The following is an 18,399-nucleotide window of genomic DNA, read 5'->3' as shown; positions in this document are numbered from 1 at the left end:
AAGGGAGCCTACAGTTCCATCCTCCGACGATACTTTGGAAAATCAGACCATAAGGCAGTGCTCCTTCTCCCGGCATACAAGCAGAAACTTAAGCGGGAGAATCCGGCTAAGGAAGTCGTGCAGTGGACCTAAATAAGTATGCCATCACTGTCACAGACTTCATCAGCAATTGTGTGGACGACTGTGAGTTAAAGAAAGCAGGATGTAGGTTCCCAATCAGAAACTATGGCTTAATCGAGAGATTGACTCCCCACTGAAGGACAGGTCTGAGGCGTTCAAGCTGGGCTTTAACAAAGGGTCATCTAGACTTGAAACATTAGCTCTTTTCTCTCCCTACAGATGCTGCCAGACCTGCTGCTGATTTTCCAGCATTTTCTCTTTGATTATTGTCAAACGAGAAAGAGTGCAGAAGAGATTTAAGAGGATGCTACCAGGACTTGATGGTCTGAGTTATAAGGAGAGGCTGGGACTTATTTCCTTGGCAAGTAGGAGGCTTAGGGGTGATCTTCTAGAGGTCTGTAAAATAATGAGGAGCATCGATAAGGTAGATAGTCGACATTTTTCCCAAAGGTAGAGGAGTCTAGAACTAGAGGGCATAGGTTTAAGGCAGGGGTGGGCAAACTTTTCCGTGCAAGGGCCACATTCAGAAATTCACAATTCACAAAGGGCCGCATAGTATATTAAGTAAAATAATTACTTCACCCGGTTATGATTCTGGGCGCCTCATATAGAACATAGAACAGTACAGCACAGAACAGGCCCTTCGGCCCTCGACGTTGTGCCGAGCAATGATCATCCTACTCAAGTCAACGTATCCACCCTATACCAGTAAGTAACCCAACAGCCCCCCCCATTAACCTTAAAAAAATTTTTTTAAAAAAAATAAAAAAATTAGGGCCGCAGAAATACCTTTGGCGGGCCGCATGCGGCCCGCGGGCCGTAGTTTGCCCACCCCTGGTTTAAGGTGAGAGGGGAGAGATACAAAAGAGATCAGAGGGGAAATTTCTTCACACAGAGGGTGGTGAGCATCTGGAACGGATTGCCAGAGGCAGTGGTAGAGGCGGGTACAATTTTGTCCTTTAAAATGCAGTTAGACAGTTACATGGGCAGGGTGGGTATCGAGGGATATGGATCAAATGCAGGCAAGTGGGACTAGCTTAGTGATAGAAACTGGGTGGCATGGACCAGCTGGGCCGATGGGCCTGTTTCCATGCTTTAAACATCTATGACTTGAAAACCAGCTTCTTCCCCACTGTTACCAGACTCCTCAACAACCCTCTTATGGACTGACCTGATTAATACTACACTCCTGTATGTTTCATCCAATGCCATTGTCTATGTATTGACATTGTGTATCTTGCATTGCCCTATAATGTATTATATTTTTCTTTTCTTTTCTTTTCATGTACTAAATGATCTGTTTGAGCTGCTCGCAGAAAAATACTTTTCACTGTACTTCGGTACACGTGACAATAAACAAATCCAATCCAATCCAATGTGTAGGTTAGGATGGGGTTATGGGGATAGGGAGGGCGAGTGGGCTTTGGCCGTGTGCTCTTTCAGAGGGTTTGTGCAGACTCAATGGGTTGAATGGCCTCCTTCTGCACTGTAGGGATTCTATGAAATTACAAGAAAGCAGGTACTGCTTCTCCAAGTGAATCTTTGCATGATCCCCAATCATTCTGGATTTTCTTTACCTGATCGTGCCATTTGAAGTCTGGAGTGATGGTCAGTCGGACGCGAAGGACAGTGCGTGTGATAGGCTGTATGCTCGCTTCCAGAGCTATGGAAGGAATTTCATGGACGCATTGCTTCACCTTTAACCCAATGTTCACATGATGTAACATGTGACCTACACAATAAAATAAGATTTGGTTAAACAAATGCATAATTTTTTAAAAAGACAGGTTTATATTAGCAAATAGTTTATATTAGCTAAATTGAAATGGGTCTTTGAGATTTTCCAATGTAAATTAAGTTTACCTCTGGTCTACCTTCTTTTTTCAAAATAAATTTAGAGTACCCAATTATTTTTTTTCCAATTAAGGGGCAATTTAGCGTGGCCAATCCATCTAACCTGCACATCTTTGGGTTGTGGGGGTGAAACCCACGCAGACATGGGGAGAATGTGCAAACTCCACACGAACAGTGACCCAGGTCCTATAGTCTACCTTCTAACATTACTTTGCAATCTTCTCGTAAAATGCAGCCTATCCTGGCAATATTTATAAGTCTTGCCCCTCCATGTACAGTTTTTAAAAAATAGTCAAAACTTCTTTCCTGCCCAAGAAAATTCTTGTTCTGAAAATGTCAAAAAGTTCTTGTACCATAAAATATTTGCTTAGCTGGAGGATTGGAGACAAATAAATTCAGCCTCAATGTACTTCCATTAAAAATAAACAAACTACTGCTTGTAAAATCTCAGGCAAATAGACTCATGCCACTACAAAAATAAACTCAGCCATGAAGTTAAAAGCATCTGGTATCTACTAAAACCTCACTGTTTTGAAGCTTCTAGGTATTTCTCAAAACATATTAGGAGCATTCAGGTATCCCTAGAATGCCAGCAGGTATTTAAGCTTTCAGCTTGCGCACTGTGGCTCAGAAGCAAACAATAATATAATAGATTTAGTGCTCGCTACTAACACTAAACTGCAATAAAAACAGATTTCATGCTCTGTGTTGTCCTGTCCCCGTTCTCACTCTTCTTTTAAATTATATTTTTAACCTTATTCCGAATTTAAAAATAATGGGATTTTGCTGTGAGCAAGAACGGCAACCGGGCACAAAATCTCGCAGGTCAGGAAACGAATTTCCAGCGAGATCTTATTTCCTGATTTACTCCGCCCCTCGCTGGTGACGTAATGAGCTTTCCCTTTGGAGCCGGTCGTGCTAGCTTTATCAGGCCTGTCCCCACCAGAATGCAAGCTACCCCCCCCCCCCCCCCCCGACCTTTTTTGTCAGAGTGGCTCAAGATCAGGTCTGAAAAGACAGTGTATTTGGAGAGGTACACCTTGGTTTGTGACAAATAATGGGAAAATGAAAATAGGGGCCCCATGCACCAGAACAAGGAAGTCAAATTTAATCTTCACTGGTTATACCTTAGCTGAAGTAATGGTCTGGACTTTCAGACTCAGAACCCTTGAAAATTGACGTGCGAGTTCCGATTCCAGAATTCCCGACCCCATTCCTGGGCTGTCTAATTTTTTTGAGTGTCTTTAAAAAGAAAAGGTGTGGGCTGCTTCCCGTCAAAAGTATGCCTGACTTAGCCGGTTCCATTGCGGAGACAAATATCTTTTCCTTCTCCCCAATTTTCATGGTCGGGCCAGGTTGTTAAACAGCTATGGTTCACGGCCCCTCAGAGGATTTGTGAACCCTAGTCTGCTTGATGGAACCTTTTAAAAGGCAAATTAAAAATGTTTCGATAAACCTATATGCTGAGCTTTGCCCTTTCACTCATCCCCTTGGCCCCTGACGTCTTCATGCCAAGCTGTGCTTTCCCATTCACCCACTCTGGCCTCTCATGCCTCCTTTGCTAATTTCCATCCTTCTACCCACCATGGCCCCTGATGCTCCATGCCTAGTTATGGCATAGTACACTGGCCCAGAGTGTCCAAACAACATTGAGCCACATATTGTCTCGAACCAATGAACCCCTGTGTTTGCGAAAAATTACCTATGGGATTAAATTGGACAGACCTTATAGACAGCCAACACGGCCAGCCAACACGGTGACCATGAGTCAAATGTGTTACCTGGCTTCCATTTGTGAAGAACAGTTCGGCACATACAGAAAATTATATCCTTTGACTCCATTTGCAGTTTAGGTTGCACACAGATCAATGTGCCATATGACTCATGAAATGAAAATCGCTTATTGTCACAAGTAGGCTTCAAATGAAGTTATTGTGAAAAGCCCCTAGTCGCCACATTCCGGCACCTGTTCGGGGAGGCTGGTACGGGAACTGAACCGTGCTGTTGGCCTGCCTTGGTCTGCTTCAAAAGCTAGCGATTTAGCCCTGTGCTAAACCAGCCCCTTGCCTTGCCTTTTCGTTATTATAGAATATGAGTACGAATTAAATAAAATCAAATAACAAAAATTGAGTGATTCAATGCATCTTATTACATTTGTCAAATCAACCAGATACAATTGCTTCAGCTTGCAACAAATATGATATTTTACATTGAATTGTGCTTGACATTAAAGATTGCACTTTAGATGAAGACTTCAAATTATATCATAACCTCCAATTAACTCAATTAACTAAAAAAGGCCTGAATGCCCATATAACCCAAAACTCTGCTCAAAACTTAGCAATAATTAAAAAAAAATCTAATTCTGCAAGGAAACAAAACCTTTGACAGACATACATTCAAAATCATGGACAGCTATTCGATAAAAAGACCATAACACAACCAAGGGCACCAAATTTCAATTGATTGTATCAAATAGTCAAGTAGCATGTTTATGTTGGAAAGCAGAGGATCTATATTTTGGGTTCTCACATAGTAAATATAAGCTCAGTGTAAAAGAAGACATCTTTTATGCCTGATTTGACCTGTCCAAAGATTGCATTTAAATCTTGTAATTCAACCAACACCTAATAAATTCTGTGCTTTAACACATTTTACAATTGCAGTTGGTTACATACACATATCACATAACCTGCAATAATAGCAATGCCACTTGTGAAAACAACACTCCCAGTGGTACAGCATCATATGACAAGAAAATAAAGTATTTTTGTGAACAATTTTGCTGTGGTCTGCTACAATGTTCACTGCCATATTATACAACACCATAGGTGGAATTTAATCTTGGTGATGGGTGTCTTGTCGGCCCGCAAGTTCCGCATTACCTCTGTTGGGGTAAGGCAAGACACAATTAAGTGTCCACCACACAGTTAACTGGCCAGCGTCAGGACTTCCCCAGGATTTAATGCCAATCAGAGGTTGGAATTTCTCCTCTGTCAGCAACACTACTGGGAGTGCTGGATGCAGTTGGTAGTGCAGCCAGGGAGAGCCAGGTCATTGGGTCTTGATTCGGGGGAAGGTAACCTCCTGATGTTGAGTCCCTTGTAAGAACCTTTGAATGAGGGATTCTCACCCGGGAGGCTGGTTTTCTTTCCATTCTTCCCTCACTGTGAGCTCCCCACTGCCACTGGTTGAATAGCACTGGTGGCGGGATGAGGCACTTAAATGCACATAAATTGCCTTCCCGCCTCAGACATAATCAGGAGTACCCACTCCACATTCTCTTGCCCCCCCCCCCCCCTCGCCATTGCTTCCCGAAAGCATTAAATTCCAACCCCATGAGTTGTCTACCAATACTCTCAGGATCTTTTAAGATTATTTTACCTATTTCATCCTTGCGCATGTCCTTCATCTTGTCTATGGTGAGTTTCTTTTCCTCCAGTTTTGCAAGCACATGGCCTGGCAAGATAGAGAATTGGCGTAGTGGATTGCACCATCCCCATAATCTCTTGTCAATTATCTTGCACAAATTCAACAGGCGGTACGTCATTGCAGGCCATCGCCTTCTGAGGGCAACTTCGAAAAGGGCTCGTACAATACGAGCTGCATTCTGCAAAAAGCGTAAGGAAAGAGTTTAGTTAAATGACTGGAATTATGAAATAAATTTTACCTTTAAAAAAAAATAAGTTATTGTCTCTATTAATAATTTCACCAAATTATTTTATTAACTAAAATCTACTGTGCAATGCTGTTGAGATTATGTCAACATATAATCAGCATAGATAAGTATAAATAAAAATCTTCTTGGGATGATAACCCCTGATAATTACATCAGAAGCATTAAATTACTCCTTAATATGGCTTTCAGCGACTCGGGCTGCATTTTCTGCCCCCTCCCGCAGCGTGTTTTCTGGCAGTGAAGTTGGCCAGAAGGATCTCCCGGTCCTGCCGATATCTATGATGTTTTGTGTGGCTTGACTGTCCCACCGCCAGAGAGCTCACCATGAGAGGTCAGCTGGATTGGAAGAACCTGTCGGCGGGAAGGGTCAGAATATCCCGCTCTATGAATCTGAAAAAATCTTTGTACATTATTGCATTTTTGTTGCCTTCCAAAAATAAGCAGCTCAGCAACTCGAATGGTCCAATAGTTGAATTGTTTTCAAAGTACCTACGCTTCAATTCCAGTCAACACTAATGTTTCAAAGTTGAGTACCCTCTAGCATAAAGTTCCATTGCAACAGATTTTTAAATATACAAGTCCTGTCTGTCGGGCCATATTGGTTCTCATCTGCTACACTTTCACCTGATCACTAGATAGAGCAGAAATGACAGGAAGACATTTGAAAAAAGGGAATGACTGAACATGCATATGCATAGTCCCTTTCATTATCTCAGTATTAAAGTCCATCATAGCCAATTAAGTACTTCTGTTTTGGTATGATGTCACTGTTATAATGTAGAGAGACGTGGCAGCCAATTTGTGCATAGCAAGTTCCCACAAAGAGCAATTAAACAAATGACAAAATAATTTTTTAAAAATACAATGAGCTGGATTTTAGCCCCCCAACCAGATGTCTTTTTAGGCAGGAAAGGGGCATGTAAAATGCACCGGGTGGCGAATATTCTACCTGTCTGCCCACGCCGACTAGTCCCCCAAAACATGGCAGATGGTGGCTGCCGAAATCGGTGGCTTGGTTGCTGTTTAAAGAAATGTAATGAAGGGTCAAGTAAGCTTGTTACAAATGAAATGACCTAGATAATACACTGCCTATATTAAAACACAGTTGGCATGGGCAGGAATGGGCGTGAGTATTTAAAATATGGGAAGGAAGGAGGGGGGCCACACCATTTGGGAGGAGCCCTGTGCGCATTGGGGGCAACCCCACCACAACTGTACCCCACTTCGTTCCCTCCCGCTTAATGTCCAAAACTGACACCTGCCTGGCACCCCCCCTGCCCAGGCCATCTGATCTCTCTCTGCCCAAAAGGTCCCAGTTACCTGGATCCAGCTCCATCCTCTCTTCTTCCTGGGCTTGCTTGCAATCCCAGCAGCATTTAATACTGAGCTCTGGCACTGCCGGGATGGCTGGAGCACCTGGCTTATAAAATTGGCTGGCAGCTCCCGAGGGTGGAGGTTCCTCCCACTGAGGGGCAGAAGTCCCACTATCACTGCCTGCCTGCAGAGTCTAATAGCTCTGGGGCAGGTTTCTTTCAGGTGCGTTGGCTTCAGGGCAGCTTTCCTCACGTAAAATCCAGACCATTATTGGTTGAGGTATACATGCTGGTCTCTAGATCAGGAAAACGCCCCTCATCTTCTTTGACGAACAACAACTTAAATTCTGGAGCTTAGGGCCTTGGCAGCTGAGACATGGACACCAATAGTGCAGTGATTAAAATCAGGATGCACAAAAGATCTGAATTGATCCGAACTTGGGGAGGTTGAGGTTATGACATGATAGGAGGACTTGAAAACAAAGATGAGAATTTTAAAATCAGTTCTGCTTAATTGAGAGCCAGTGAAGGCCAACAAGTACAGGAGTGGTGGAGGTGAATGGGACTTGGCACTAGTGAGGATATGGACAACAGGGGCTGGATTGTCCGCTGTAGGATTCTCCGTTTCATCGGCAGCCGTGGAGCTCCCCAGAGCTATTGCAGTCGATAGTCGGCCCATAGCCGATGGGAGGAGTCCCAAAGGAGATTGCGGCAGCAATAAGTGGCACCAAGGCCAACACTGCAAGGGTGGCGACCACAGTGGAGAGCATAGAGCAGAATGTCAGCACCATGGGTGTTGTCCGAGGTGGTGCTCAGTCAGTGACGGCCATGTCTGAGTGCCTCGACAGCACGTCCCAGTTGCTGGGGAAACATGTCCCTGACACAGGTGGACATTGCCGAGGTGCTGTGGAGCAGGTCCCAGTCTCAGGTGGTCATTGCCGAGGCTCTGTGGAGTATGCCCCAGTTCCAGGTGGACCTTGTTGGGGCGCTGCGGAGCATGTCCCGGTCTCAGGCAGGCATTGCTGAAGCACTCCAGAGCATGTCCGAGTCACTGAGGGCTGTGTCTCAGACACAAGTGGATATTGGTAAGGCACTACAGAGCATGGTTTGGTCACAGAGGGCATTGCTGAAGGCGTCAAAGGCATGGTGCAGACAATAGGGACCCGTCAGCGCTGGCAGAGTCAGATGATGGAGGAGCATTCTGAGCACAAGACAGCTGCCCCTCCGTCCCGAGGTGACGGCAGCGGTCACAGATCTCGTGAGTCTCCCCCAGACAATGGCGAATCTCGGAGTCAGTGTGTAGAACACAGCGACATGCGACACCACTAGTTGGTCGGGGCCAGGCCCTCCAGAGGATGCCCGCCAAGGGGCATCAAAGGCCACAGGGAGCGGTAAGCAGCAGGCTCTAATGTGCATCCTGGGGACACACCTCGACAGCGAGGAGGCGCACCACTCGGAGCTAGAGGCCGATGGGGCCATGGCGATAAAAAATTAACAGACGTTACACCCGAGACATGTGGGGCGCGATTCTCCGCCCCCCACGCCGGGTGGGAGAATAGCAGGAGGGCCTCCCGACATTTTTTACGCCCTCCAAAAACGGCGAGCGGCGATTCTCCGAGGCCGATGGGCCGAGCGGCCGGGCCTTCACGCCCGTTTCAACACGGCAGCAAACACACCTGCTTGCTGCCGTCGTGAAACGGGCGCCAGATGCACGGCAGTACCACGGCCGTGCCAAGGGGGCCATGCATCCGTAATGGACGCACTCTTTTCCCTCCGCCGCCCCACAAGATCAAGCCGCCACGTCTTGCGGGGTGGCTGAGGGAAAAGACGGCAACTGCGCATGCGCGGGTTGGCGTTGTCTAACCTGCTCATGCACGGCTGACGTCATCGGCTGCATCAGCCGGCGCGATGCTTGGCGTGCGGCCTTGACGACCGTCGTCAAGGCCACGCCGGCGTGACGCACGGGGCCGCTCTCCTAGCTGCACACAGTACTGGAACTGTGGCCTAACCGGCGTTTTATGCAGCTCCATCATAACCTCTCTGCTCTTATATTCTATGCCTCGATTAATAAAGCCAAACATCCCCTCTTAACCATCTTATCTACCTGTCCTGATGACTTCAGGGATCTCTGGAAATGCACACTTTTGATTCCGACCTCGGGTGACTGTGCGGAGTTTGCACATTTTTCCCTGTCTGTGTGGGTTTCCTCCAGGTGCTCCGGTTTTCTCACACAGTCCAAAGATGTGCAGGTTAGGTGGATTGGCTATTCTAAATTGCCCCTAGGTGGGGTTACGGGGATAGGGTGGGGGATGGAGCCTAGGTAGGGTGCTCTTTCGGAGGGTCAATGCAGACTCGATGGGCCGAATGGCCTCCTTCTGCACTGTAGGGATTCTATGATTCTTTTGACTGGTCACCCATTCCCTCTCTGATTGCGCTTGAGCTGCGCGGTGACCATGTCTAAAAACACGCTGTCCACTTTGCGGCTGCATCTCAGTGCCTCCAGATTATGCTCAAGTTGGTCAAACTGGTGGCACTTCCCACATATGTGGTCATCCAGACTGCCAGGAAGGTCTACGAATTCCCACACGCTGCAGGTGGTGCAACACATAGGCCTGAGCTCCGCTGCCATAACTTTAGTTTAAAGACTACCTTAAATACATTTCTATGGGTCATAAACTTAACTTTAAAAAACAAATCTAGATCACTTAGCTTAATGTAGCTTTAAAGTGGAGAAAACAACTAACTCACTACATACCGATTCTGCAGTCTTATTCAAATGGGGCTCAAGTGATATGGGGGAAGGCGGGATCAGAATACTGAACTTGATGAACAGCCATGATCAAAATGAATGGCTGAGCAGGTTAGAAGGGCCAAATGGCCTCCTCCTGCTTCTATTTTCTATGTTTTGCTTGGTGGAATAATTTGTTTTTGGGGAAAGTGCTCATCTTAAATTGGCATTGCTCTAAAAATCAGGAACACTGATGTAGCAACCATCTGAGAAACGAGTGTCAAAATTGCAGTTTGAATGCTTGCATTATGGCCTATTGGCCTCCAACCTGAAGACTTAACATAAAGCCTGCAATCGCAGTTCTGAAAAAAAAATCACCTTACATTACAAAGCACCACTTCTGTTTCATTACCACTGGTATTAGTCAAACTAACTCTCAAAATGATAGAAAGAAATACAATCGAGTCTGCCACCCAGAAAGTTGGATACACTTAACCTTCTCTGGATATATGAGATGGTGATCTTGCACTGTACACACCATGTTGTACTTGCATTACTGGCTCCATTAAGACTAGAAAGATAATCTAGAAGAGCTCAACTTCCTTCCTGTACGTGAATAAAATGCAGTATTCACTAGGAAAACTAAACAACAGTATAAAACTGACGAAGTAATAAAGTAGACATGGTTTGACGAGATTCCCACAGTGAAAAGAAAACAGAGTTATACTATGCTTAATAAAAGTAAGAACAAAATTAAAAAATAGCCAATGGTTGAGTTGTTTGAAGGTATCCAATGTAGGCAGAATGTGCCAATTGTCAGTATGTGGACTCCACTAATTACCATAGAAGCAATTTGCTCAGAACACAGGCATACTAAATTTGTAGATCTGAATTTGATATATTGGTGTACATGGTCCACATAGACCATATAAAATTTATTCTTTACTAGGTAGCTATCCAGATGTTCAGGGTTGGGTTCAATTACTTCTTACTTTTATAGCTTCTAACAAGTTTCCAATCTTTTCTTGAAATTTCAGGTACATTTGATATGCTATCCTGTGAAAAAGAAAATCACCTCTACAATTTCACATTTATTTCACCTTAATTAAATGCCTGTAACTTACATTGTAAAAACCTTGTACTTTGTTATACACCAGTTTCATAGTCCCCAAAAATGTACAGCACAGAAGATGACTGTAATGGTCCATTACATCTATGTTACCTCTCTGGAAAAGGTATTATCCTTTTAGTCCCATTCCCTTGCTCTTTTCCCGTACTTATCCATTTTTCTGTTAAAACTACTTCAGATTCAATTTCTCGTATGACATTACTTGTTTAACATCAGAAATAACTTCCAGCTGTTCGATTTGTTCTTTGGAACATTTACCAATCTTATGCCCTTCAGTTCTCGATTCATAATGGAATAATTTTTCCCAATTTCCGAAATCAAAAGAGCCCTAGTTTTTCTGGGCTGCCCTCGCTCCGGTATCATTAATGAGTCACACATGCATCAACCTATTGGCTTTTGCATTCTTTTCAAAGTAAGATACCCAAAATTGAACAGTGCTCTAAGTTTGGCCTAATCAATCATTTACATGCTGTCCATTTCCTTGACAGAATAGCTAAATTTAATGTTGCTTTCTATGGATTGTGAATATATTTATTGAAATGAAGAGGGCCTTAACTTCTGAGCTCTCCAGCGTCAGATTAAGGGATACTCTAAAAGATGTCCTTGGATGTTCACAAGTAAGGTTGGCACAGTAATTAACCAGAAGTGCAAATTTCCCATGGGCAATTACCCTGCATTGGGAACTATCTAGAAATGCAACTTAAATTGCAAACTTTTGATGGTTACGACTGAGGCAGCATCCTGGTAAATCTCCTCTGTACCTTCTCCAAAGCATCCACATCCTTCCTATAATGAGGCGACCAGAACTGGACACAATATTCCAAGTGTGGTCTACCTAGAGTTTTATAAAGCTGCAGCAAAACCTCGCAGCTCTTAAACTTAATCCCCCTGTTAATGAAAGCCAACACACCATATGCCTTCTTAACAACCCTATCAACCTGGGTGGCAACTTTGAGGGACCTATGCACATGGACCCCAAGATCCCTCTGTTCCTCCACACTTCCAAGAATCCTGCCTTTAACCCTGTATTCAGCATTCAAATTCGACCTTCCAAAATGAATCACTTTGCATTTATCAAGGTTGAACTCCATCTGCCACTTCTCAGCCCAGCTCTGCACCTTGTCAATGTCCTGGAGGGCATGTCTTATGAAGAAAGGTTGAGGGAGCTAGGGCTTTTATCACTGGAGAGAAGAAGGCAGAGAGGTGACTTGTTGGAGTTGTACAAGGTGATGAGAGGCATGGATAGAGTGGATAGCCAGAGACTTTTCCCCAGTGTGGAAATGGCTGTCACGAGGGGACATAATTTTAAGGTGATTGGAGGAAGGTATAGGGGAGATGTCGGAGGTAGGTTCTTTACACAGAGAGTGGTGGGTGTGTGGAATGCACTGCCAGCAGAGGTAATGGAGTCAGAGTCATTAGGGACATTTAAGCGACTCTTAGACAGGCACATGGACAGCAGTAAATTGAAGGGTTGTAGGTTAGGTTGATCTTAGAGTAGGATAAATGGTCGGCCCAACATCGTGGACTGAAGGGTCTGTACTGTGCTGGACTGTTCTATGTCCTATGTAATAGTTACACAGAAAAAGTGAGCAGAATTAAAACCACTTCTGGGTAACTATTGTACAGACAGAGATTGACTCTCGATGGGACATCCCCCACACTTCTAAACTCCGAGTGAATTCCTCCCAACTCCGACTACCCCCTAAGGGACTCACCCAACCCACTCTGCAACCCACTCTGCAACTGGATCCTTGACCTTCTGACCAACAGACTACAATCAGTAAGAATAAACACCAACACCTCCTCCACAATAGTCCTCAATACCGGTGCCCCGCAAGGCTGCATACTTAGCCCCCTACTCTACTCCCTGTACACACACGACTGCGTGGCAAAACTTGGTTCCAACTCCATCTACAAGTTTGCTGACGATACGACCATAGTGGGCCGGATCTCAAATAACAACGAGTCCGAATACAGGAGGGAGATAGAGAACCTAGTGGAGTGGTGTAACGACAACAATCTCTTCCTCAATGCCAGCAAAACTAAAGAGCTGGTCATCGACTTCAGAAAGCAAAGTACTGTACACACCCCGGTCAGCATCAAAGGGGCCGAGGTGGAGATGGTTAGCAGTTTCAAATTCCTAGGGGTACACATCACCAAAAATCTGTCCTGGTCCACTCACGTCGACGCTATCACCAAGAAAGCACAACAGCGCCTATACGTCCTCAGGAAACTAAGGAAATTCGGCATGTCCACATTAACCCTTACCAACTTTTACAGATGCACTATAGAAAGCATCCTATCGGGCTGCATCACAGCCTGGTGTGGCAACTGCCCGGCCCAGGACCGCAAGGAACTTCAGAGAGTTGTGAATACCGCCCAGTCCATCACACGAACCTGCCTCCCATCCACTGATTCCATCTACACCTCCCGCTGCCGGGGGAAAGCGGGCAGCATAATCAAGGATCCCTCCCACCCGGCTTACTCACTTTTCCAACTTCTTCCATCGGGCAGGAGATTCAGAAGTCTGAGAACACGCACGAACAGACTCAAAAACAGCTTCTTCCCCACTGTCACCAGACTCCTAAATGACCCTCTTATTGACTGACCTCATTAACACTACACCATGTATGCTTCAACCGATGCCAATGCTTATGTAGTTACATTGTATATCTTGTGTTGCCCTATTGTGTATTCTCATGTATTTTCTTGTCTTTTCTTGAATTTTGTTTAATTTCCTTTTCTTCCATGTACTGAATGATCTGTTGAGCTGCTTGCAGAAAAATACTTTTCACTGTACCTCTGTACACGTGACAATAAGCAAATCCAATCCAATCCAATCCAACCCCTAATCGCCTAAGGACCTTTTCCCACTCCCTGAATAACCCACCCACAGGACTATATATCCCTCCACCCCGCTCCATTGGACATTCTTTTTGCTTGTCTGATTTTGTTTCCACCATACTGAAAACATTTCAAATGGTGGATGGCATGTTCTTCCCCACTTAGGAGGATTTTGGCGCTTATGGCCTACAAGCTGAATGGTTTCACTCACTCATTTCCATGGGACATCTCCTTCCCTGTGAACAAATGTCTGATTCTGTTTTCCCAGTTCCTTTTGTCTCGTGATCTGCACTGATCTATAAGAGATCTGATAATACTTGTCTGATGGCAGCAGCTTTTCAAGGCTCCTTTGACTGTATCTTAGTTTCCAGCTCTGCTGGGTCTTTTATTTGTTGTTTCATTGTGTGGTTCTAGGTGGAGGTTTGAGGATTGCCTGTTCACTCAAGGTATGCTGCTTGAGACTGTATTCTCAAAAATGTGCATTGTTTATTTACAGCAAGTAGTTGCAGACTTGGACCTCTACATGAGTTTGGAGCTTCTTCTCCTTCCAGATCTCTCTTCTCAATCGTGTGATCTGACGGCATTATTACATCAGCACCATGAATGCTTCTGATGTTAACCCTTTACAGTTACGACTACAGGTTATTTTCAACAGCATTTCAGTTTGAGTGATCTTTTCTCATTTTAAACAGGATACATTGACATAGGGAAGTGGGGGCACAAAAAAATTATTAAAGCCAATGTGTTAGGTGAATTAATATTAGCCATTAACCCAAAGTGCTTTGCAATAACATCAGTTGTTTTTCCTGCCGCCCCTATTCGTGGATTAGGGAATGAGTGAAATGTAGTTGGGTTGCCTGCCACCTAGCTGCCAGCCTCCCTCATTTCCCCCTCCGCAAACTTGTTTCCACTTAATGGGGTACAATGAAGGCAGCAGGTTGCCTCCCCACCTTTGGGCCTATTGAGGCACTTAAGTGGTTAATTAATGGCCATTTAAGTCCCTCATCCAACCCTGCCACAATTGTTGGTCTGGTGCTGGGCAAAGGGGTGGTACCTCCTTTCAGAATCCTGCCCCAAGACAATATCTGAAACCTCAGTACATATAACTGCTGACCAACATTACTTCCTTCATGCTTGTCCATCTGCATGAACCCTCTGGTTGCCAAAAACTATGTTTGTAGTTAACTATAACATGGGCTGATCAGGTCAACACAAAGCACATTCACCAGATACTTGCTCTTCACCTGATGATTTGATCAACTTTCTGAAGATGCAGGAATGCATGGATAATGGGCTAAACAGCTGGCTTGTAATGCAGAACACTGCCAGCAGCGCGGGTTTAATTCCCGTACCGGCCTCCCCGAACAGGCGGAATGTGGCGACTAGGGGCTTTTCACAGTAACTTCATTGAAGCCTACTTGTGACAATAAGCGATTATTATTATTTTTACTGACACAATAAGGAGGATTTTCCAGGCCCGTTCGCCATGGGTGCAAATCCTGTTGTGGCACTAACTATTATGAGAGGGCCATAATGGGATTTGCGCTGGGGAGATCTCAGAATGAGAACTTCCACACCTTTGGCCGGTAACATAATCAGGTTCATGCCTAGTGATAACCTTCAATTCGAATTCATTGAAATATGCCTAATATGGTATCTTTCAGAGTCGTCATTTGCCTCCCCCCACCAGTGACAGTGCAAAACATGGCCCCCTACTTTTTCTTCCCAAAGTATCAGAAGATCTGGACAGAAAAAGAAACACAACGATTTTCAGTTAGAACCTGGCCATTTGCCATTTTGTGGGGAAATTCCGCCCCGTATTTCTGTTCCTGGGCATGCACAGCTGCTAACCTGATAGTTTGAATCAACTGGCTGGCTAAATAAATTGCATTGAAAAGTGCCACTAATAGGAAGCCGAACATTTATATAGGGAAATGTGAAATATTAAAGTTACACAATGCACATTTCCCTCACATTCCTTGGTGCTCTAAAATAAGAAAGATTGAGAATTTTAATGTATTATTGTTATATCTTCTCTCCACATGAATTGGAGCAGGGTGGAGTAACATGGGTTGTATGATCTCCACAAAGATTGAGATCTATTTCTTCCATCAGGTGTGTTTTAAGACATCTAATCCTACCACTTTCCAACAAGTTGGCAAATTCAAATGTCTTCCCTTTTTTACTGAGTTCTGCGATGCGTCAGAATTGGAAATAAGGCAGAGGTCTTAATTCTTCTAAATGAGGTGATCATGCAATATTTTAAAATCAGATTACATCTAGTAAATTAATGAGACGATCTTACCTGTGCAACATATGCAGTGTCAGAAATGAGCGAGAAGCTATCCAACTCTCCATGACCAATATAGGTTTGAAGAAGAATGTTCACTTTCCCATAGGTGTTCTCTACTCCACCTGCGACAGGCAGCTCACAGTAATTGCATAGCAGCTGATCAAGTTCCTCCATTTCTTCCTCTCTTATCTATAACAATACAAAGAAACAAGCTACATTTAACACCAAATGATTTATGCCAAGCAACCTTTACAACAGTCAGAGCTCACCATTCAAAACAAAAAGGACACATTAGAATCCATAGAATTCCTACAGTGCAGAAGGAGGCCATTTGGCCTATCGAGTCTGCACCGACCCTCTGAAAGAGCACCCTACCAAGACCCACTCTCTCGCCCACACCCCGCAACCCCACCTAACCTACACATCCTTGGACACTAAGGGGCAACGTAGCGTAGTCAATCCACATAAACTGCACATCTTTGGTCTCCGGGAGAAAACCGGAGCACCCAGAGGAAACCCCACACAGAAAGGTAGAAAAAGGTAGAAAAATGCTCCTTCATTCCAAGGTATTCAGTACCTGATTCAAGGACCTGGCAATGGGGAGGTAAAAGCAGTTAGATGAGGGAACAAAATGCATTATCTCCAAATTTGCAGATGATACAGTTGCGTGGGAGAGTCAGTTGTGAGGAGGATAGAGATGCTTCAGTAGGATTTGGACAGGCTGAATATGTGGCCATATGCATGGCAGAAGCAGTATAATGTGGATAAATGTGACGTTATCTGCCTCAGTTACAAAAATAGGACGACACATTATTATTTGAATGGGTATAAACAGAGAGGTGGATACTCAGCGAGACCTTGGTGTCCACATGCATCAATCTCTGAAAGTAAGCATGCAGGAACACAGACAGTAAAGAAGGCAAATGGTATCTTGGCCTTTCTTAGAGGGGGTTTAAGCATAGATATAGGGATATTTTGCTGCAATTGGTGAGGCCACACCTGGAATATTGTATGCAGTTTTGGTGCCCTTATCTGAGGAAGGATGTTCTTGCTATGGAAGCAGCGCAGGGTCGGTTTACCAGGCTGATACCTGGGATGGTGGGACAGTCATATGAGGAAAGACTAAAACGGTAAGGATTATATTCACTGGAGTTGAGAAGAGCGAGAGAGGATCTCACAGAAACTTATAAAATTCTAACAGGATTAGACAGCATAGATTCAGAAAGAATGCTCCCAATGGTGGGAGAGTCGAGAACTAAGGGTCATAGTTTGAGGATATGGGGTAAATCTTTTAGGACTGAGGGGAGTAGAAATTTCTTCACCCAGAGAGTGGTGAATCTGTGGAATTCACTACCCCAAAGCCAAAATTGTGGAATTCACTACCACTGTTATGGGCCAGGGTTCAGAGAACCCCAGAGTGTATCATGGAGTTCACCTGACCCACAACTTTTAATAGATTGTGGTATGGGGAGCACACGACCCACTCTACAGGCGTGGTACAGCACAAATGGAAAAGTATTTTTGAAAGCAAAACAATGTTTATTCTATGAACTCAAGTTAACCTTTTTAAAACATAGTGAACATCTTAGCAACCATTAATTCAAATACAACCCCCAAAGACTACAACACTAAGTAATCCTTTAAGCTTTCCTTTTAACATCCATAAGACTTAAAAACACCTTTTTACAGAAAGACATCAGTCTTAACTTCACTACTGAGAGCAGTTACCACGTTAAAATCAGCAAATGGACATTCATAAGCTTTCAGAGATTCACACACATCCTGCTGTGATTGCAGCGTCTCCAAAACTAAAATGAAACCAAACCCACCCTGCAGCAAAAAGCCTAAAGTGAAAGTAAAAAGCTGACAGACAGCCCAGCTCCACCCACTCTCTGACATCACTGCAGTAATAAATACCCATTTCTTAAAGATACTCTCACTACAGATATTTATGTACACACCCATTTATAAACACCCATTTCTTAAAGGTACTCTCACATGACACCACAGAGGCCAAAATTGTGTCATTTCAAGGAATTAGATATTGCTCTTGGGACTAAAGGGATCAAGGGCTATGGTGGGAAGGCGGGATCAGGTTATGAACTTGAGGATCAGCCATGATCGTAATGAATGGCGGAACAGGCTCGAAGGATCGACTGGCCTCCTCCTGCTTCTATTATGTATATTTTTATGTATACTCCCTACTCTTGCTGCTGAACTCCTCTCCTGTGATCTCCTCCTCCCAATTCCCACCTGCCAATTGGGATCTAGGCCTTGGGTTGGTGTTGTACCGCCAGAAGCCTCCAGCTTCTGATTGGCCTGTAGATCTCAGCAGTGGTTTTTTCCATCCTAGAGTTCTTTAATCCCACTGAAGGCCCGTGCTTTCCACTTAAGTATCCAAATGTGGCAAAGCAACATGGTGCTTTTGCAGGCTCTCCA

At 44.4% G+C, this 18,399-nt stretch overlaps 1 protein-coding gene across 3 annotated transcripts in view; it reads right to left on the bottom strand.

The window, feature by feature from the left end:
* ascc3 (activating signal cointegrator 1 complex subunit 3) overlaps window positions 1-18,399 on the bottom strand; it is a 661,661-nt gene that overhangs the window by 245,573 nt on the left and 397,689 nt on the right. For all 3 annotated transcript variants that reach the window (XM_038799272.1, XM_038799274.1, XM_038799273.1), the window contains exons 20-22: window positions 15,973-16,149; window positions 5,359-5,584; window positions 1,698-1,852 (exon numbers count right to left, since the gene is read on the bottom strand). In XM_038799272.1, coding sequence (XP_038655200.1) covers window positions 1,698-1,852; window positions 5,359-5,584; window positions 15,973-16,149 — 558 coding nt within the window. The remainder of the gene's footprint in view (window positions 1-1,697; window positions 1,853-5,358; window positions 5,585-15,972; window positions 16,150-18,399) is intronic.

The sequence above is a fragment of the Scyliorhinus canicula genome, chromosome 6, assembly GCF_902713615.1.
Source record: "Scyliorhinus canicula chromosome 6, sScyCan1.1, whole genome shotgun sequence".
NCBI lineage: Eukaryota > Metazoa > Chordata > Chondrichthyes > Carcharhiniformes > Scyliorhinidae > Scyliorhinus > Scyliorhinus canicula.
Note: the sequence above shows the minus strand (reverse complement) of the source record. Positions and strands in the feature narration are given on the sequence as shown.